We start from the raw sequence: 22066 nt of genomic DNA on the forward strand, positions 1-22066 counted from the left end.
ACCAAATCACAGTTGCTCCCAGGTTAATCAAGGCACTGGAGCCAATAAGATCTTTCTAGAAGGCGTAGAGGAGCTACTTTAACTAGAACACCTGCAGCCAATCAGGCAGGTAATCAGGTCCTGGTTTAAAAAGAGCTCACTCCAGTCAGGCAGGAGGAGCCAGAGGAGAGAAGCATATGTGAGGAGCTGGGAGCAAGAAGGTAAGGAGCTGAGAATGAGAGAGTGTACTGCTGGAGGTTGAGAGGACAAGCGTTATCAGACACAGGAGGAAGGTCCTGTGGTGAGGATAAGAAGGTGTTTGGAGGAGGCCATGGGAAGTAGCCCAGCAGTTGTAGCTGTCATGCAGCTGTTACAAGAGGCACTATAGACAGCTGCGATCCACAGGGCCCGTGGGCTGGAACCCAGAGTAGAGGGCGGGCCTGGGTTCCCCCCAAACCTCCCAAACTCCTGATCAGACACAGGAGGAGCTGACCCAAACTGTGGGTTCTGTAAGAAGGGAAGAACCCTGAGGTGAAAAAATCCGCCAATAAGCGCAGGACCCACCAAGGTAGAGGAGGAACTTTGTCACAACATATACAGTCTGAAACTGAGGGAGGAATCTGGTGATATTTATTTTTCTCCCTCTCTAGGTATACGCAATTTAAAAATCATTTGTGAAAAACCCTCACTTCTTGCATTGCCTGCAAATAGGAGCTATGGTAGAGGAGCTCCTTGTGCAATAGGAGCAGTGAGGGAGACGATCTGGCTATACATAACATTTCAGAAAGAATTCCTCCTTGTTAGTTACTATTTGTGGACACTGCAGGAGAAGCGAATGTTTCTAAATGATTTGGATAAGGAGCAGAGAGATGGGCTTGGCATCCTGAGATTCTGAGGTCATTCTGTGCATAGGAGCAGTGTGGAAAAAGGCACAGAGATGGGAGAAGTAGAAATAACTGGATGTCAGTGTTGACTTGGTTTCTAGAATGGTGGAGTTGGAGGGGATGCAATAGGAGATCAGGTCTGAGAAGTTGTCTGGGACATAGCTAGGCATGACCTCGAAGAGAAGAGATCAAAACTTGGTATGTTGGCCAGACTCAAAGAATAGCGGGGAACATGGTTTGATCCAAATGTGGGAGCGACCACTTTAGCAACAGTGTGTGGAGTGTGGCTGAGTTGTGTTAATTTTGATATCTAAGAAGCACATGAGGTTTCAGGATCTACATGAGTAAAGACCTTTTTATATATGAGTTGTATTGTCTTGATCCCTTCAAACTGACATGTGAAGCCACGAATGTGTATATGGGGATTATGGTTATTGTATGGCTGGGGATTATGGTTATTGTATGGCTGGGGACTGGAATGCATTATGGATGTGAGGAAAAGCTTTTCTTCAGTTCCACTCCATATTTGCATAGCTGAGATTTATATTGCTTCCCACTCAATAATGTATAATGCAAGCCCCAGTCATAGCAGCATATAGTCAGAAGGAAGAAATTGCTAGAGTGTTGGACACCAGGACTCTGTTCCTTGCTGTGTACCCCGTTCCTCGCTGTGTACCCCATTGCCTTCTGAAAGAAGCATTCCTGTTTGCAGTTAGAGTAGGGTGGGATGTATAGATCCAGACAAGATTATATATAGTCTAAATCCTTATATCTTAGCAAACCAATGTTCTACCTGTAAATGTCAATCTTTAAGGTGACTATGATGAATGTATACTACATAAGAAGGATCACTTGGTATGTGATTGGGTAGCCTTCATTATTCTGACCAAACAGGCTTTAAAAATTGCACCTTATATGTTGCACAGATGACTAAATGGGACTTGATTTTCTTTTCTCTTTTTTTTGCCCTCCCCAGTTGTTGCAGTTACTGCAATCTGAAACCTCTCGATTAGAAGCCTTTCTGGAATGGAAACAACTGGAACCAGTTTATTGGCACTGGATGGTAATGAATCAAACTAAATATTAAGGGTGCAGTTTTCTTACATCTGTCAAACAACTGGCTGCTCCTCAAACATCCTTCCCATATATGTGGAAAAGTGAATGTTGTCAACAACCTATACAACTTTCTTTTGAAGATGAGGCCAGTTAAATTAAAGGACATATTCTTAGATCTCCCTCATCATTCTAGCCTCTGTTGTATGACTTACTCAGATAAGTTAAGAAACTGAACGGAAGAAAAGCTGAATTCAGGCATCTACAGTTATCACAAATGGAAATGCCTGATCTTTTATGTTTAAGAAAACATCAATCACACATTTTGTTATAAATTAAATGGCTTGTCAGAAGAGGAACTTTTAAGTTTTATTACATATTCAAAGACAACTAAATTTGTAAGCAGTTGAAATTTCAAACAACTTCATTTTTCCAGCCAGTGTGTTGAAATTGCAGATTTCCCCTTGAACTGTGTTGAATGATCATAAGAAAATCAATAAGCCTTCCTCTGTGCATCTTATGATTCTATACATCTCACTTCTATATTAAACTTTCACTCATTTATAGCTACTGAAAATAATTCTTAACAAACAACAATTTAAGAAAATGAGTTTACAGAATTTGTAGAAGCAGGACCATTAATTGCCAGTGTATCTTGTTCTATAGAGAGAGCAAAATAAAGGAGTAGACAATCATCTAACCTGTTTTGAAAAATATTTAAAAACCTAATAGCATTGTGTGTTGTCAGCAAAGGTGATTGTTTCCATAAATGCTGGTGCTTTATTTATCTCTATTATTGTGCTGCTCTGAAAAATATCAGTATTAGGATGGGCAGAGATCTAGAATCATACAAGCAAGTGTTCAGATCACACAAATTGTAACAGCAGTTGCTATGCAATTTTGATCTGCTCATTAGGGGCCTGCTGCTGTGAGGCGCTGAGCTGGTTGTGGATGGTACTGTGAACATCTTAGGATGGGCTCAGGACCTCTCTGAGTGAGGTCCTGAATAAATACTGGCCAATAGTACATTGTTATTTGAGACTGTAACTCATTATCTAATTGGAAATGTGTATTTTCTCTCAGTGTGTGGGATCAATTTCTGTTTTCTTTTCTTTCTGTTTTTGTTCTTGAATGCTGTGGAACATACTAAAGAACCCAGATGTATTTTGACCCATGTTGTAACTATCTAGCAGAATTATCATAAGAACTTTTTACATTAGAAAAAGATTGTCTGGTTCAGAAAACAAGTGCTTCTGTGTTTCTTAAGTCCATGCTACTGTGGTTTTCATTTGACCCCTCCATTTTCCCCTTAAGAAACAAGCCAAAGTGTCTCTTTGCTTGCTTCAGCTACTTTTCCTGCTGAATTTTCACCATGTGTTTATCACTGCTTGCATGGAATACTTCTATCTGATTTCCTGTTTACTCTTGTGTATAGTTTTCTCAACTTTTAGATTACATCCTCTAGTTTTTTAAATCATCATCAGGATAAAAATATATTTCTATTAACTATATCAATCCCTTTCATATTTTGGAGGCCACCTTTTACCAGTGAGCATAAACTCAGATTCCTTAACCTTTCTTTATCGTTGTTCCAACTAGTATAATTTGTGCTGTCAGCCCCTTTCTGTGAAGTGTGCAGAACTGCGCCTGTTATCTCTATGGGGTCTACATACCTTAGGGCTAGGCTAACAGTCTCACTGCCTTGATTTATATTCGGTCCGTCTGCTCTTATAACTCTTCAGTTCTTTGAGATGATCTCTGCGTATTCCCACTGTGGGGATGTACAAAGGTCATCTCCAAGAACTCCAGTTACTGGTGAGTAACCTTCCTTTTCTGATTTCTCCTTTTTACTGTGGCTGCTGAGCTGATGGACTGAATGGTTCCCTCACAGTAACCTGCAGCTCTTCTGATCGCTGTGGGGAATGGTAATTTACATTTAGTTCAGATTCCCTGAACTGCTTGCTTACTCCCAGATTATTTAATATTTTTACAATGAATGCCTCTGCTCTCCGGTCATCTAGACCAGCCAAGTCTCTTGGATTCTGGCTGTCACATTCCTCTTTCCTTTCTCTGTCTCCAGGCTTTATCTCATCTGCCAACTTGAAGACTTTATTTTCAGAACCCTTGAACTCTCAAGCATAGAGGCAGAAGCCCTATGAGAAAGGTCTGGAGTACACTCCATTTCAACAAAAATATATTCTATTCTCTTTGTCTCTTGCTTTAGTACAGTTTTCTACCCAGCCCCTCACACCTTTCAACTTACTGTTTTAGGTTTATTTATCTTTCCAATGTAACCAATCATTAGCAGATTTATATGTTGAGCTCACCAGCATACTCTAAGCATGTGGAGTCCAGGACATCACTGAGCCTGTGGTCCCAGTTAATGACTGGAGTGCAGGAGGTAAGTTTCTTCTTGTCCCCATCAGTATCACCTCTGTCTTGCCAGTGTCCAGCTTTCAGCAACTGCTCTCAGTCCAGATGCTGTTTTTGGCCAGGCACTGAGAAAACTAGAGGGGGCAAATGCAAACAGCATGCCAGATAGAACCATCAGCCAGCATGTAACGGCTGCGTCATATTCCAGAGGGACATCTACAGAATCTTGGATGACAAGAGGAAGTTATCCACCAGAACAACCACTGTTGTCTTGGTTTTGTGCCCTGGCCTGAAATGCTGAGAAGGATCTAGGATGCTGGCAACTGGTAGATCAAGTTGAAGTCAGTTCTTTGCCAGCTTCTCAGACCACTTTCTCAAAAATAGTGGAAAAAGTTTTGTGATATTGCTGGGGTTGCATGTTAGTATCTTAAGTGTTGGCTGGAGTGATAGATTCCCTTCTTCACAGGAGATGTTGACTATCCCTGTAATCAGGAATACTAGATGTTTTCAACCCTTTCATTGGCCAGGACTGGCCTGCATTAGAGTGGCAGGTGGTAGCCTGGACTGTGTTTTGACTTCAGGAACATCTTGTTGTCTGAGTGGGATGAATTCTTAGAAGTAGGGTGTTGTTGGTCCAGTGCTCATCTTGCTGTACTTGTTGTCCCCAAAGTCTGTCCTGATGCAAGGGATCTTTGAGAAATGGTTTGATAGTTCCTTGCAGCACAGTGAGCATGGCTGAGTTCTGTGACCAGATGGAAGCAGTCTGTGAGTTACGAGACTGTGACAGAAGAGAAGTTGGTCTCTTTCCATTTTTAATGGTAATGACAAAAGTTTGTAAGAATTCCTTGTGCTGAAGTCTCTGTGACAGGTAGTATTCTGTGTTTGCCTTCATCAATGTATGAGCCTGCTTTCATCCTGATTTTTCCATGAGAACCATGCAAGTCCAAGGAGGAGTATCCTTCCTTTGCAGAGCATTGATAGCAGAAGTCCGAGCCTGGTTGTCATGCCTTAGTAATTCTTATGCCCCTTGGCTTCTAAATTCAGTAGAGTTCTCTGAGGAAACATCTGGAATTTGGCAGGGTCCAGATTAGGATTTAGGCAGGATATCCTAAATTGTTGTAGTGGGCCTAACAGAAATGCAACGTGGTGATTTTCACAAATGGAAATTTACATAAATTTGTGTGTAGTCTAAGCAAAGTTTGTACATGTATGATACATCAAACACATTCTTGGGTGTCGTAAATTAAGAATAGAAGGCTTAGAATGGGAAGAGGAGTTGGAGGAGTAGTTCTCAAAATTGTGCTCTATAATGATTAAAAAATACACTGTTTAATTAGAAGTGCAGTCAGGAAAGTAACTGAAATACTTTCCTCATGGATTGTATTTTCTAAATGGACAACCTACCTAATTGTCAATTAGTGAGGGACAATCCTAACTCATTGATTTATTTTGCTTTCCACAACCAAATCTCTGTACAACTTTTCATGAGTGATATACCGGAATAGTTGGATTCTAATATCTAAATTGTATTGTTAAATCTGTTCTCCGAAATTTGGGTCATTGCTGATTATGTACTCTGTATCATATGACTTTTAAAAACAAACTTTGTATTTGTGGATAATCTAATCACTATACCCCAGAGCCGTCCGGGGCGGAGCGGGGGCAAGTGGGGCAATTTGCCCTGGGCCTCGCAGGGGCCCCCATGAGAGTTTTTCAGGGCCCCTGGAGTGGGGTCCTTCACTCGCACCGGGGGTCCCAGAAACTCTCGCGGGGCCTGGGACTCTGGAGCTTCTTCCGCTCTGGGTCTTTGGTGGCAATTTGGTGGCAGAGGGTCCTTCTGTTCTGCGACCTGCCACCAAAGTGCCAGGTCTTCGGCGGCAATTTGGCGGCAAGGGGTCCTTCCACTCCGGGACCCACCGTCGAAGTGCTGGGTCTTCGGTGGCAATTCCCCGCGGGCGAAGACCCCAGACCCCTGAATCCTCTGGGCGGCCCTGCTATACCCAAATGTGCAGACACTCGTTTCTCAACCTATGTATTATATAATTTTTTTTTACATGAGGAATTAAACAAGTTAGTGAGCATGGAGGAATGGGAGGAGGAAGTGTTATAACTCACAAGTATGGAAGAAGATTGGAGCATTTTAAAAAGCACTATGATCAAGGGGCAACAGACTAAACTTCCCCAGAAATGGAGAATTCTTGAAATAAGTGACCACATAGGGTATGTCTACACTGCAGTTAGACACCTGTGGCTGGCCTGTGTCAGCTGACTCTGGCTCATGGAGCTCAACATTAAAGGACTGTTTAATTGCTGTGTAGACATTTGGGCTGGAGCTGCAGTCCAAGCTCTGAGACTCTCCCACCTCACAGGGTCAAGCCCAAACATCTACACCTCAGTTGAACAATCCTTTAGCCCAGTCCCGCTGGCATGGGCCAGCCATGGGTTTTTAATTGACATACCTTCTTGCAGGGCTGCTCAAAGTCGTGAACCTAGAAATGAAGAAATGGGGAGGGAACTAAATGAGACTATGCAGTGTCAATTAAGGCTTGTAGGGGTAAGAAAAGGGCAGCAAAATGTATTAATGCTGCCAAAGGGTTTAAGAATGGCTGTTACAAATCTATCAGTGTAAAAATGCTAGAGAGGAACTAGGCTCATTCAGTAGTGAGGGAGATTAAATTAATTAGGTTTCTAAAATAGCTCTGCTACTGAATGCTTTCTAAAATTCTAGTATGAAAAATAGGGGATGGGGTGGACTATAGGATTTGGATAATTTGACATGAGAAATGAGGAGCTGTTGATAAAAAAAAAAGTTAAATTTGGGAAGGGAGGCTGTAAAAAAAAAAAAAAGTATATGTAAATCAGCATGTCTATGTTACTTAAAATTTGACTGAATAAAATTAGATTGGCTTAGAATTTTTCCTTAAATATTTAAATACTGAACTCCCAATCTTAGGGAAAAATAGTAATGTGTGATTGTGTAAAGACCATACCAAACAAATAGGTCTTCTTATCACTAAATCAAAGATGGAAATTATGAAAATTAATGTACCTACTGATGATTTTATATACTTGGAAGGACAAGCCTTGAAAACTGTTAATAAATTTAATTATATGAGTATTATAATTTATGATACTGGTGACAGCATAGGTGAAGCAAGTTCTGTATTTAAAAAACTTAACACAGGAAAAAGTCCAATATGATTAGCAAAAACACAAAACTTAATCTTTAAAGCTATGTCCTAAACATCCTCCAACATGGAGTAGAGTCCTGGAAAAATAAGTCAAACCAGCTCAAACTTAACAGCTTTCAGTGTAAGTGTCTGTGTAGAATATTCAAAGTAAAAGGGATTGATAAGTAATGAAGAAGCACTAGAATGGGCATCATTACCTACAACAATACAAGAAGGGGTGTAATCAGGAAGGCCGAAACGTAACTGGAGTTGCAGTAATTAAGAGATGTGAAGGGTAACAAGAAGGGTTTCTACAGATATGTTAGTAACAAGAATTGCCTCCTGCTTTGGACCTCCACTACAGAAAGGATGTGGACAAATCGGAGAGTCCAGCAGAGGGCAACGAAAATTATCAGAGGATTGGGGCACATGACTTACAAAGAGAGGCTGAGGAAACTGGGCTTGTTTAGTCTGCAGAAGAGAAGAGTGAGGAGGGGATTTGATAGCAGCCTTCAACTACCTGAAGGGGGGTTCCAAAGAGGATGGAGCTCAGCTGTTCTCAGTGGTGGCAGATGACAGAACAAGGAGCAGTGCTCTCAAGTTGCAGTGGGGGAGGTCTAGGTTGGATCTTAGGAAACTCTATTTCACTAGGAGGGTGGTGAAGCACTGGAATGGGTTACCTAGGGAGAATCATAGAAAATCAGAGTTGGAAGGGACCTCAGGAGGTCATCTAGTCCAAACGTCTGCTCAAAGCAGCACCTAATCCCCAACTAAATGATCTCAGCCAGGGCTTTGTCAATCCTGACCTTAAAATTCTAAGGAAGGAGATTCCACCACCATTCCAGTGCTTCACCACCCTCCTAGTGAAAAAGTTTTTCTTAATATCCAATGTGGTCAAGGTGGTGGAATCTCCATCCTTAGAGGTTTTTAAGACCCGGCTTGGTGAAGCCCTGGCTGGGATGATTTAGTTGGTGTTGGTCCTGCTTTGAGCAGTGGGTTGGACTAGATGACCTCCTGGAGTCTCATCCAACCCTAATCTATGATTCTAAGTGGTCCAGAAGAAGAGCTGGACATATTTGGCACATCTTTTAAGAATGCCAGATTATAGGCTACTTAAAAAATTATTTCTTTGGTGACCTCAATGCAAGAGATGGATAGGCCAGCCTAGAGCACTGGTGTACAGACTTTTCCAGTCGTACCCTCTCTTATCCTTAACAGAGTCTGTCTGTGCCCCGCCTCCATTACTGCATAGCCAAGCCTTCCTCAGCAGTGGGCTGCTTCTATCTTGCAGCCAGGCTGCATTGGTAGGGCAGGGACAATACCTGGCCTCTGCCTCTCCTTCCTCAGGTTTTCGGGGTGGGGGAAGGTATGTGCGATGGTCTCGGGGGGTGGAGCCAGCACTGGGAGTGGAAATCAGTGTGGCACACTGACCCACAGGCAGGGTTACCTGGGGGGAGGGATAGCTCAGTGGTTTGAGCATTGGCCTCCTAAACCCAGGGTTGTGAGTTCAATCCTTGAGGGGACCATTTAAGGATCTGGGGCAAAGAAAAAAACCCCAAAAAACCTGTCAGGGACAGTACTTGGTCCTGCTAGTGAAGGCAGGAGACTGGACTCAATGACCTTTCAAGGTCCCTTCCAATTTTATGAGATAGGTGTATCTCCATATATATATTTATATCTCCACTGAGGTGAGTAAGGCGGGGATGAAGATGGTGCTCCCTCCCTGGCCCCATGGGGCCTGGCCAGGGCCCCGCTGTGCAGGGCTGGCACCAGCTGCCTAGCATTGATGCTTGCCCTCTGAATGTTCCTCTGCTGCGTTGGATGTTGCGCTCCACAGTTTGCCCACCACTGCCCTAGAGCACACTCTATAGCACATTAATGGCTGAAGCAGCATCATTATGTTTGAATATAAAAGACCTGGAAAAATGAGCCCAGGTTTCATTGATGGATCTTAGCAACCTGGTTTGGTGCTAATTGGGTTCAACAGTTACTGAGGTGTTTCTAATCTCCATATAGCAGGTCTAAAGGGCTCACCCACAAGCCTCTCTCTAATCTGTCCATCCTTCATAGAATACAGTACTAATCCCTAAAGTGTCTTCGTGCTCCACACAGCAAAACACAAGGCACATAAGATCCAAATGGGCTCTGCTGCTGACTTGCTGGAGACCTGTTGCTCTGAAATGATTAAGCCTCTCACACTTTTCATTTCCTCCGGCTTCAGCTGCTGAGTTTTTACATTTCTGTAACAAAATAGTTGTGCAGTGAACTCCTCTATGTGCATGCATACTGACTGCATTCATTTTCACTGTGTAGCTAGCTAGCAGCTTGGAGAATTTTTCGCTGCCACATCTCAGCTCTTCGTTTTCACATTTTTGTAATATTGTTTTAAAATAACTTTTAAAATGTAATAAAGCAGATATTATTACAAAATACAGATATTAGTAAGATACTATTTGACAGCATTACTAAAAGTAGTTATTAATGACTATTTCCATGTCAACTTGGAAAATTCAGATTTCAATCACTTTTGAGTTAAAAATCAAAGGACAAATGGGGTCTTTTTTAAAGAACAGGACAAATAAACTTTTTTTTTTTTTTAAACCCTTTCAGCACTTAAAAATGCCTGAAAGGATTTTTGCTCTCAAACAGAGACCAAGCATGGAAAACTTCAACTCTAAAATTTTAATGTAAATGTCATTTCATAGTCTGTATAGTCATGTCACACCTAGGGTACAGTACAGGAACCTCATTTCAAATGTTTGCAGCTTTTCTGCAGTTGGTTTGTCAGTACTCTTGTTTCACAGTTGTCACCTTTTCTTAAAGAGTGCTACACTAGTTGAGCGTTCTCAGCATTCAGGTACTTCAACCTTCCTCCAGCTGAGGTTGCACAGTTTGCAAAGGAGCATGACCGTGCCTCTTTCGCCATGTTTTAACAGTTCAGGTGGTATACCATCTGGACCAGGTGCCTTGTTGTTTTTCAGAGACATGACTGTGGCTTCAGTTTCTGCTTCCACTATATGTGCTTCGTTCTCTTTGCAATTGATGGTCTTAGGGGAAAGTTGGGTCCATTTGACTTTTCATGTTCAGTAGCTAATGAAAAATATTCTTTTGATCTTTATCTATTATATCTTACATGTTAAGTTGGTTGATAAGTAATCTAACTTCCTGAAAAAGTCCTCTTATGTTCCTTTATTGAAAGCGTTTTCAGGCTGTTAGCCTTTTCTCTGAAGCCATTCAGTTGTAGTCTTTAGGAGCATTTTTCTTAGTTCCTTGTTGAGCTTTCTGCATTTGTTTTTCTACTGAGGGCAGTCTTCAGTTTTCAGGTGTTCTTGATATGCTTCTGTTTTTTCTTTGTGATAGGCTTTTGGGTTTGCAAAGGTTGAGTCCGGTGGCAGCTTAGAGTTTAAGTGGATTTCCTCCTAGCAGATCTTGCTGGTGGGTCAAAACTGGCAGGGCCAACACCATGGTACCTTAAGTGGGAGTGGGGGATCAGACCAGGCCAAAAATCCAGTGTCCTACTCTAGTCTTCTCATAGGGCAACATGGGCACCTTCAATGGGTAACTCATAGGAGGGGCTGCTTAACCTTGAGGTGGCTGGAAGTCTAGGTACTCTCTGAAGCCAAGAAACGGACAAAATGAGCAAAAAGCAAAACAACATCCATAATGGTTCAGATGACACCCAGCCTAAAAAAGTCCATGCCTGCAGTTTGGGAACTTTGGCAGTTGTGAAAAGTTTGCTAGGAAAGAACAGATTGCACGGTACCAAAATGAATGTACATTGGAACATGGAAGTTGAGAATGCAATATGAACCAACATGGCTACAACTACACTGCAAAGCAGGAATGTTAATTGGTGAACTTGAAACTAGAGCTGCATCCTCTTCCATAGACATTCTCAGTATTTGTGAACCACACTGGACAGGAAGTAGTGAATTCTCCATAAAGCATTGTAAAATAATTTATCCTGAAAAGATACAGTGTTCACGCAGAAGGCATTTGTCACATTTTGGCATGCAAAGTGAGAGGCTATTTCACTGCCTGCCCCTCAACCATGGGTGCCTCACAATGCTTTCCTGTTGTAGTTCCCAACCTGGGCCTCTCACAAATAGTCTAAGAGCGTGCAGGTCACTTCCTGAATCTATGTGTATAACCACAGACCCGGTCCAGCAACTGTGACCCCATCAGCAACTCTCCAGTCACACTCTGGCTTCCACCACTCTTGGTTACTGCCTGCAGAGTGATCCCAACACACTACCAATCCCGAATTTCCCCAAAATGTGTATTCTGCATTGCCCCACCCTCTCCTGGGCAGTTCAGATATTAAAAGTCCATTGCCCCAGTAAAGGACCAATAGTGAACAGTTTACTTCTTTAGCTGGAGTTACCAAACAGATCAGTTTAAACAGAATAATGGATTAGTTTAGATTAAAAATAAGTTTATTTAATTTCAAAGAGATTTTAAGTGAGTACAAGTATAAGGTATTAAAGTCAGGAATGGTTACAAGAAAAATAAAGATAAGACGATTCCTAGTAGCTAAAACTTAAGAAGCTAGAATTGGTTCAAGGTAAACATCCTTACCTCAGGTTCCCAGCAAAAGGGCTGACCTGTTCTCAGGTCAGGATCTCCTCCCCGCCCCCCGCCCCCGAATGTCAAAGGGCTGGTTCCTTCATCTTCTAGGGTGCACGAGAGAAAGAGCTCTTTATGTTTTCTGCTCCTTTCTTTTATAGTTCAGTGAACCTTTGAAATGGATTCTTCTGAGGGCTACCCCTCAAAACAAAGTTTATTCAAACAGTAAAAAAGGTGACATGGAGTCTAGAGGTGAAAAAGGCTCCATGTTCTTTCTTTTCACCTGTATTTGCTGAAATGCAAATTTGTCTGGTCTCCTGCCAACTCCTCTCCCCGCTGCCTTGAGGGCCATGTTTACTGCGTATATGTAAATTGAGGTAAACAGACATGCCTTGGTTTATGATAGATCCAGGGCCGGCTTTACACCTTGCAAACCCCTAAACATCCCTGGGTGGCTGGGCAGCTGTGGGGGCCCCAGCTCCAAACTCTCCTCCACCCCTGAGCCCATAGGGGCTCAGAGCTCTGGGGGTCCTGCTCCTGCTGCCTCATGGCAGTCAGGAGCGCCGAGCCACTGCAGGCAGTGGGGTTACCCCGCCACTTCTAACTTTTAGACACCCCACCCCACAGAACATGAAAAGGTGAAAGTATGCATTCTGTGCATCTGAAGAAGTGAGCTGTAGCCCATGAAAGCTTATGTTGAAATAAATTTGTTAGTCTCTAAGGTGCCACAAGTACTCCTGTTCTTTTTTTGAATTTTTAGGCACCCCTAAAACATCAGTGTTTAAGCATGAGTCTACTGTGAGTAATTGGAAATCCGGCCTGGATAGACATGTTTAACAACTTTTGCTGAGTCAGGCTTGTGTGTATTTGAATATGTGCTAATTACATCATAGAGGGGGATTTCATAATTTTACACGTAATGTTGCTACATACATTTCACTGTGTTGTTGTTGACCAGTGAGTTATTAGTTTTCAAATGATACCTCACAAGACATATGTTGTACAAAGATTATTACAGTAGTTTGAAGGGTGTGAATACAGGGGTGCTTTTGGTCAGAGTTGCTTTATATTATCAGAAAAAACTTACAGCTTTTTAAAAAGCTATAGGTTCATGTTTTCACACATAAGGAGCATTAAACTACTGGGGAAAGATGATCCTGTGACTGTAAAACACCTGCAACATATGCAGAAGACAGTGCCATAAATGAGTTTTACACTGACCTTCAAGCAGACATTTCATGATCCCATCTAGAGGTTGTTTCTTCGTAATGGGGGACTTTAATGCCAAGATTGGGAGTGATAACACTGCCTGGGAGAATGTCAAGGGAAAAGGAATAGTATTAAGAAATGAGTAAAATGATAGATTTGGTTCAGTTCTGCGCTATCAACAATTTCTTTACAACAAACTAGGACTGACAATCACAGTTAACTCACTCGATTAACTCAAAACAATTAATTGTGATTAAAATAATCACAATTAGTCACACTTATAACAATAGAATACCAATTGAAATTTATTCAGTATTGTTGGATGTTTTTCTACATTTTCAATATTGATTTCAATTACAACACAGAATACACAGTGCACAGTGCTCACTTTATTATTATTACAAATATATGCACAGTAAATATGATAAACAAAAGCAATACTATTTTTCAATTCACCTCATACAAGTGCTGAAGTGCAATCTCTTTATCGTGAAAGTGTAACTGACAAATGCAAATTTTTTTTGGTTACATAACTTCACTCAAAAACAAAACAGTGTAAAACTTTATCGCCTACAAGTCCATTCAGTCCTATGTCTTATTCTGCCAATCACTAAGACAAACAAGGTTGTTTACATTGATGCGATATACTGCTGCCTGCTTCTTATTTACAGTGTCACCTGAAAGTGAGAACAGACGTTTGCATGGCACTTTTGTAGCTGGCGTTCAAGGTACAATCAGGGTGGATGCAGTTCACTCCCAATAATTGATAAGGAGGTGTCAATTCCAGGAGAGGCAAAGTTGCTTTTGTAGTGAGTCAGCCTGAATAGGGACTGGGAATGGCTGGCTCACTACAAAAGGCTTTGCCTCTCCTGAAATTGACACCTCCTTATCGATTACTGGGACTACATCCACCCTGATTGTATTGGCCCTGTCATAGACTCATAGACTTTAAGGTCAGAAGGGACGATTATGATCATCTAGTCTGTATGGCCTGCATTGTGCAGGAGGTCAATCTCACCCGTCCACTTCTATAACAAACCCCTAACTATGTCTGAGTTATTAAAGTCCTCAGATTGTGGTTTGAAGACCTCAAGCTGCAGAAAATCCTCCAGCAAGTGACCCGACCCCAAATATGGTGATCAGTTAAACTCTGAGCATGTGAGCAAGACTCATCAGCCAGCACCCAGGAAAGAATTCTCTGTAGTAACTCAGATCCCACCCCATCTAACATCCCATCACAGACCACTGGGCATACTTACCTGCTGATACCTGTTCCAGTTTGAATTCATCCTTCTTAAACATGGGAGACCAGAACTGCACACAGTATTCCAGATGAGGTCTCACCAGTGCCTTGTATAAATGGTACTACACCTCCTTATCTTACTGGAAATACTCTGCCTGATGCATCCCAAAACTGCATTAGCTTTTTTTAACAGGCCATATCACATTGGCGGCTCATAGTCATCCTGTGATCAACCAATACTCTGAGGTCCTTCTCCTCCTCTGTTACTTCCAACTGATGTGTCCCCAATTTATAACTAAAATTCTTGTTATTAATCCCTAAATGCATGACCTTGCACTTTTCACTATTAAATTTCATCCTATTACTATTACTCCAGTTTACAAGGTCATCCAGATCTTCCTGTATGATATCCTGGTCCTTCTCTGTGTTAGCAATACCTCCCAGCTTTGTGTCATCCACAAACTTTATTAGCACATTCCCTTTTTTGTGCCAAGGTCAGTAATAAAAAGATTAAATAAGATTGGTCCAAAACCATCCCTGAGGAACTCCACTAGTAACCTCTCCTTCCAGCCTGACAGTTCACCTTTCAGTACGACCCGTTGTAGTCTCCCCTTTAACCAGTTCCTTATCCACCTTTCAATTTTCATATTGATCCCCATCTTTTTCCAATTTAACTAATAATTCCCCATGTGGAACCGTATCAAATGCCTTACTGAAATTGAGGTAAATTAGATCCACTGCATTTCCTTTGTCTAAAAAATCTGTTACCTTCTCAAAGAAGGAGATCAGGTTGGTTTGGCACGATCTACCTTTTGTAAAACCATGTTGTATTTTGTCCCAATTACCATTGACCTCAATGTCCTTAACTACTTTCTCCTTCAAAAATTTTTCCAAGACCTACATACTACAGATGTCAAACTAACAGGCCTATAGTTACTCAGATCACCTTTTTTCCCTTTCTTAAAAATAGGAACTATGTTAGCAATTCTCCAGTCATACGTACAACCCCTGAGTTTACTGATTCATTAAAATTCTTGCTAATGGGCTTGCAATTTCATGTGCAGTGTCCTTTAATATTCTTGGATGAAGATTATCTGGCCCTCTTCGATTTAGTCCCATTAAGCTGTTCGAGTTTGGCTTCTACCTCGGATGTGGTAATATCTACCTCCATATCCTCATCATTCCCATTTGTCATCCTACCATTATCCCTAAGCTCCTCATTAGCCTCATTAAAGACTGAGGCAAAGTATTTGTTTAGATATTGGGCCATGCCTAGATTATCCTTAACTCCATCCATCCTCAGTGTTTAGCGGTCCCACTTCTTCTTTCTTGTTTTCTTCTATTTATATATGGCTATAGAACCTTTTACTATTGGTTTTAATTCCTTTGCAAGGTCCAACTCTACATGGCTTTTGGCCTTTCTCACTTCATCCCTACATGTTCTGACCTCAATAAGGTAGCTTTCCTTGCTTAATCCCTCCCATCTTCCACTCCTTGTAGGCTTTCTGCTTTTTCTTAATCACCTCTCTGAGATGCTTGCTCATCCAGCTTGGTCTACAACTCCTCTGCCTATGATTTTTTTCCCCTTTCTTGGATGCAGGCTTCTGATAGTTTCTGCAACTTTGACTTGAAGTAATTCCAGGCCTCCTCCGCCTTTAGATCCACAAGTTTCTTCAGTCCCTGAATCCACTTCCCTAACTAATTTCCTTAATTCTTTAAAGTTAGCCCTTTTGAAATAAAAACCCTAGTCCTGGAGATCTATTTTTGTTTATCTTCCATCTAGTTTTGAACTGAATTAGCTCATGATCAAGGCTCGAACCAAGGTTGTCCCTACAACATTTCTTTCTATGAGGTTCCTCACTACTCACCAAAACCAAATCTAAAATGGCATCCCCTCTTGTTGGTTCTTCAGCAAACTACTTGGTGAAGGAATCCATCAGCTATTGCATCCAGAAAATCTGAGCCCTATTATTATTACTAGCACTTGATCCTCCAGTCTATATCTGGAAGTTAAAGTCTCCCCATGATCACACAATTCCCATTAGTATTTACTTCATTAAAAACACTTAAAGAGGTCTCAGGTCTCTATCCATATCCAAATCAGATCCCGGCGGTCTGTAGCACACCCCAAGCACTATCTCAGAGGAGGCTCTAGTAGCTTTCTTTCCCAATGTGATTTTTGCCCAGACAGACTCTCTTATCCATTCCATCCCTTCTTATTTCTTTACAGTTAACATCATCATTGACATACAATGCTGCTCCACCACCTTTGCCTTTATTTCTGTCTTTCCTAAACAGCACATAGCCTTCAATACCTGTACTCCAGTCATGACTACTACTCCACCATCTTCCTGTTATCCCTATAATATCCGGTTTCACTTCCTACACCAGTAGCTCTAGTTCCTCCATTTTGTTACCTAGGCTCTTCTCATTAGTGTACAGACATTTTAATTTTTGCCATTTGGCTTCACTGACATTCTTTACCCAGTTAGGCACAGACATTCTACCACCAGTATCACCTATTAGACTGGTATCTATATTACCCTTCCTCCTTATGTCCAGTCTCCTGCCCACGGCTGCATCCTCTCTTACTTTTTCTTCCCTCTCAATGTTGAATTCTGGTGTGGAGATTACCTGGACATGTCCCAACCATCTCCCCCCAATTCAACACTGGCTCTCTACTTGTGAGGTAACTCCCTTCTCTTCATGTGTGAATATAATAATGCCTGCATCGGTAATTTTTACTCCATGCATCTGAAGAAGTGGGTTTTTTACCCATGGAAGCTTATGGCCAAATAAATCTATTAGTCTTTAAGGTGCCATTGGACTCTGTTTTTGTGGATACAGACTAACACGGCTACTCCCAATACACTACAGTACTTGTATCCCTGCATGCTCAAGCAATATTTTTATACTTCTCCCTAGTCATCTGTCCAAGTTCTCACTTCTTGTAAGCTTCCTTTTTTTTTTTTTTGTTTAAGCTTACCGAAGATTTCTCTGTAAAGCCAAGCTGGTCGCCTGCCATATTTGCTATTCTTTCTGCACATAGAGATGGTTGGTTCCTGCACCCTCAGTAAGACTTCTTTAAAATACAGCAAGCCCTCTGGACTCCTTTCCCCCTCATATTAGCCTCCCAAGGGATCCTGCCCATCAGTTCAATGAGGAAGTTGAAATCTGTTTTTCTGAAGTCCAGGGTCTGTATTCTGCTACTCTCCTTTCTTCCTTTTGTCAGGATCCTGAAGTCGACCATCTCATGGTCATTGCTACCCATGTTCCTGCCCACTTCCACTTCCCCTACTAATTCTTCCCTGTTTGTGAGCAGCAGGTCAAGAGGAGCATGGCCCTTAGTTAGTTCCTCCAGCACTTGCACCAGGAAGTTGTCCCTGACCCTCTCCAATAACTTCCTGGTTTGTCTGTGCATTGCTGTATTGCTCTCCCAGCAGATGTCAGGGTGATTGAAGTCCCCCATGAGAATGAGGGCCTGTGATCTGGAAACTTCGGTTAATTGTCCGAAGAAATCCTCGTCTACCTCATCCTCCTGGTCTGGTGGGCTATAGCACTTCACTCTTGCCTGTTACTTTATGTAGAAGGTGCTATTCTGCTGCTGCTGCTGTTACTACTATTACTGACGAGCTGCAGGACAAATCCTCAGGCCTGGTCTATGTTTAAATAGCTACAGCACTCAGGGGTGTGAAAAATCACCCCACCCCCAAGTGCTGTTGCTATGTCAATCTAACTTCCAGTGTAGATTCAGCTAGGTTGACAGAAGAATGCTTCCATTGACCTAACTACCAGTGCTTTGGGAGCTGTGGTTCATACAGCAGCAGACAAACCCCTTCCATTGCTGTAGGCTGTGTCTACACTATGGAGTTATGCTGCTATAGCTATGACATTGTAGCTATGTTATTACACTCCTGGTAGTGTAGACATGGCCTAAGATAGCCAATGTGCACTGAATTCAAGACTGATGCTTGCATGGGTAAGATTAAGACAAAGCAGGTTAACTGTTTTAGGCTGGAGTTTGAAATAATCACTACCCACTTTGAGTGCAGAAATTATTAATAATCCTTAAATATTAAAAAAAAAAAAATCTCCCTCTAGTCCTGACATTTGAACATAGAGGTTGTCTCAGATCTCTGGAGGTCATGTTCAGAGCTTCTGCAGCATTGAGCTGTGACCATCTTACATTCCATGGATTGTGTTTTGTTTCAATAACAGCAGTGCAGTATAGCTTACAGTAGGCAGTTTCCTCTCTCTTGGGTGTTTGCTAATTTAGAAATACATTAAAACACATATTTATTAGCAAGCTGAGCAGATTCTGTTCAATCACAGTACTGTTTTTTTAAATATGTGGAGTAACCATGTCTGAGATAACCACAGTCAATTCACAGTAAGTTCTTAAAATTAAATATTGGGGAAACACATGGCAAGCAAATTATTTCCAGTTGGTACTATAAAATTAATGAACTTTTACCACATATTTTTTCCTTTAGGAAACTGTATTAGATACCCTTGACGAAGATGCAAATACATTCAAGTCAGAAGATGTTTGTAAAGAGAAAAACACTTTGCCAAATGCTAACTTGTGTTGCCACAGTGCTAGCAATATTATTGGAGAAATTGACAAATTGACCAAAGATCTAGTGACTCTACGTGATGGACTGCATGAGTTAGTAACTTGCAAGAAGTCAGCATGGTATGAAAAGGTAAGGATTGTATTTATTTGTTGATGTAAGGAAAATACCTCATTGTTCTATTTTATTGTCATGGACAAGATGACTGCTACTGTGTATGAACCATGCGCTGATTCTCACCACAGAACTCCTATGACTCTTACTATGATTATTTATTACTTGTTTCAGATAATGCCCACAGAGGTGTTAGGTGCTTTTCAAACAGAAAATAAGGTACAGTTCCACCCCATGAGGTTATGTTCAGAAACCGGGCAGATGTGGTGATCCCTACACTAGTGACGATACATTCTGAAACCAGACAGATGTGCTTGCATTGTGAGGGGAGTAGCAAGAGGATAGTGACTATGGAGGAGAGGGAGGCAGCAGAGGATGGGATAACTGGGCCAAATGGAGGGAAAGAAGAGGACAGCAGATGGGAATCCATAGTGTTTGTGATGTGGCAAAGGAGGAGAGGTTAATCAAAGAGAAAAGTGCGGGAAGGTCATGGCAGCTGTCAAGGCTGAATCCCCACTCTGTCACTTTTGAGTGCGGAAAGTGGGGGCCTTCTTAAACTCCCATGGTTACAGCTTTTCTCTGACCCTGGCTTGGTAAACACTGCCACCACCCAAATGCAAAAAAATCCTTGGACTCAGGAAGGAGGACTTGGGAATTCCTCCCTGTGGGGTACCCTCAAGCTCCCTCTCACCCCCCAGGGAAGAGCTGAAAAAGAAAACAAAGGAAATTAGCTGTTGCCAGCAGCTAATCAAACAGCATATGCACAAACCTCTTAAAACACCACAAATCCAATCCTTTTCTTAAAGATAAATTTTATTAAAAACAAAAAGGAAGAAACTACATCTGGAACTTAGACTTTTGCTAGATTTTGAAAGAGTAATTCCAAAAATTGAGCACTCAAAATAGCTTTCTTGGGGGTTAGCTTAAAGGTTACAAGCAAACAAAAGCATCTGGGGTTAGCACAGAGGAGTCCATAAGCCTTAAAAAATAAACAGAAATAAATCCAATCACGTCTTCTAAACATTCACTGCCTTCCAATGATTCCTTCTAGGTCTAGAAGATAATTTTTCATACCTGGTTCAAACCTTACACAGCATTCCTGCTTATAGCATTGTTGTTCCGTGTCCCTGCAGCCTAGAGAGAACAACAGACAAAGGGAAAGTTTCTTTCCCAATTTTAAAAAGTTCTGCCTTCCTATTGGTTCTTTTGGTCAGGTGCCCACTTCCTTTTCTTTTACCTGTGGGCTTGTTAACTCTTTACAGGTAAAGCAAATAGAGAACAGCTGCTAAGAGGAATTTTATAGCTAACTGGCTGGCTGGGTGTCCATAAAAGGGAGCTACTCCGACTTAATTTATCACAGCAGGTCTTGTCAGTTTTCACTGAGAGGGAGTGTCCTGGAGATGGCTGAGGAAGTTGAGAGGGAGGTGGGTTTCAGAAGGGAGTGGAAGGTTGCAAAGAGGTAACAGGGATTGAGTGGTAGTCAGAGAGAGAGGAGTAGTGTTGCTTGCTGAGGAAGACAATAGAACTGAAGGAGAAGAGAACACAGTTGAAGTGGAAGAAGTCTTTGTGGCCAGGGGACTTTTTCTAGGAGCATTCAGTGGCACAGGAGCAGAAGGACATTGGGAGTGAGCCAGGGTTGTGGGGTTAATGAGATGGACTTGGTGGTGGGACAGGCAAAGGAATCAGATGTAATGGAAGGATTGGACATCTGACTGCTGAGGAGAGGGATGAGAGAACTGGGGATGGGTGAGAGTGTGGAAGAGAAGTCCTAGAAGTTGATGGATTGGAGCTCATGACAAGGCCAGGTGGAGGTAGGTGAATCAGGGGATGTGTGTGTTAAGGATCTGGTGATGGTTGTAGAGGGGGAACTCAGATATTCAGAAATGGTTAGGGGAGCAGATGTAATGAAGACAAGGATGGATAAGTGGCCCTTTTGACAAGTGGGGTTGATCCAGGGTTGAAGGTCAAATGTTGGAGTGAGAGTGAGGAAGACAGGATGTTGAGGTGTCAGACAGGAAGCTGAAGTCATGAAGGATGACTGCCATGAGAGGAAGAAACAGCAATCAAAATCCAAGAAGTTTTTTGGAAAATCTTCAGGGTGAAAGGCAATAGGGCATGGGGAGAATAGAGGCTAATGGAGTGTTGCTCAAGGGAGTGGGGTAGAAGTGGCTGATATATGGATAACAGGTACATGGACCATTTGGGATGATGGATGTGAGAGGATTGGTCGCCACAGGAGAGAGCAGCTGTGGAGAGAGCATCATGTGGGATCAAGAAGCAGGGGAGACAGTTGTAGTTTTGCATGGGGTAGACCTAGCTCTTTCCCTTTGTTTGGCTGCTTTGTACGGGCTGACCCACAATTTCTAAAGCTGTGATTGCATTGGCCAACCAATAGCAATCTTCTGTTGAATGGGAAAACCTACATTAAAGCAATAGGAGAGCTGATATTTTGAACATTCAAAAAATAAAATTCCAGTGTATGGCTCCCAGAGCAAAGTAAACTTCTATGTATATTACCATAAATGCTGTTAAATACTGCCTTCATATTAATGCCTTAATAACTTTCTCTATTTAACATCTCAGCTGTCCTGTTGCTTTAATGTAACTTTTGGGGTTTCATTTCCTTGCTTTTATAAAAGAAAAAAAATAAGGAATCATTAATTGCACATTGAAATAAATGTCCTGAATTTGTGTACTTGATTGATGTCCTGGTCATACATTGCAGTATCTCTGAGATTCAGTGAATGTAATGAAAGGTATAACCATTGAAATAAAGGCAGTTGTCATAAACAGATGGTTAAGGGTTAATGTCTCTTTTACCTGTAAAGGGTTAAGAAGCTCAGTAAACCTGGCTGACACTTGACCAGAGGACCAATTGGGGGACAAGATACTTTCAAATCT

General features: G+C 41.8%; 1 protein-coding gene across 1 annotated transcript in view; it reads left to right on the top strand.

Annotated features, from left to right (window-relative positions):
- Positions 1 to 22066, top strand: part of TEDC1 (tubulin epsilon and delta complex 1) — a 174596-nt gene that overhangs the window by 109153 nt on the left and 43377 nt on the right. Inside the window, exons 6-7 of the mRNA XM_075067994.1 lie at positions 1840 to 1926; positions 18971 to 19183. Coding sequence (XP_074924095.1) covers positions 1840 to 1926; positions 18971 to 19183 — 300 coding nt within the window. The remainder of the gene's footprint in view (positions 1 to 1839; positions 1927 to 18970; positions 19184 to 22066) is intronic.

This window comes from Chelonoidis abingdonii, chromosome 7, assembly GCF_003597395.2.
Source record: "Chelonoidis abingdonii isolate Lonesome George chromosome 7, CheloAbing_2.0, whole genome shotgun sequence".
In the NCBI taxonomy this organism is placed as follows: domain Eukaryota; kingdom Metazoa; phylum Chordata; order Testudines; family Testudinidae; genus Chelonoidis; species Chelonoidis abingdonii.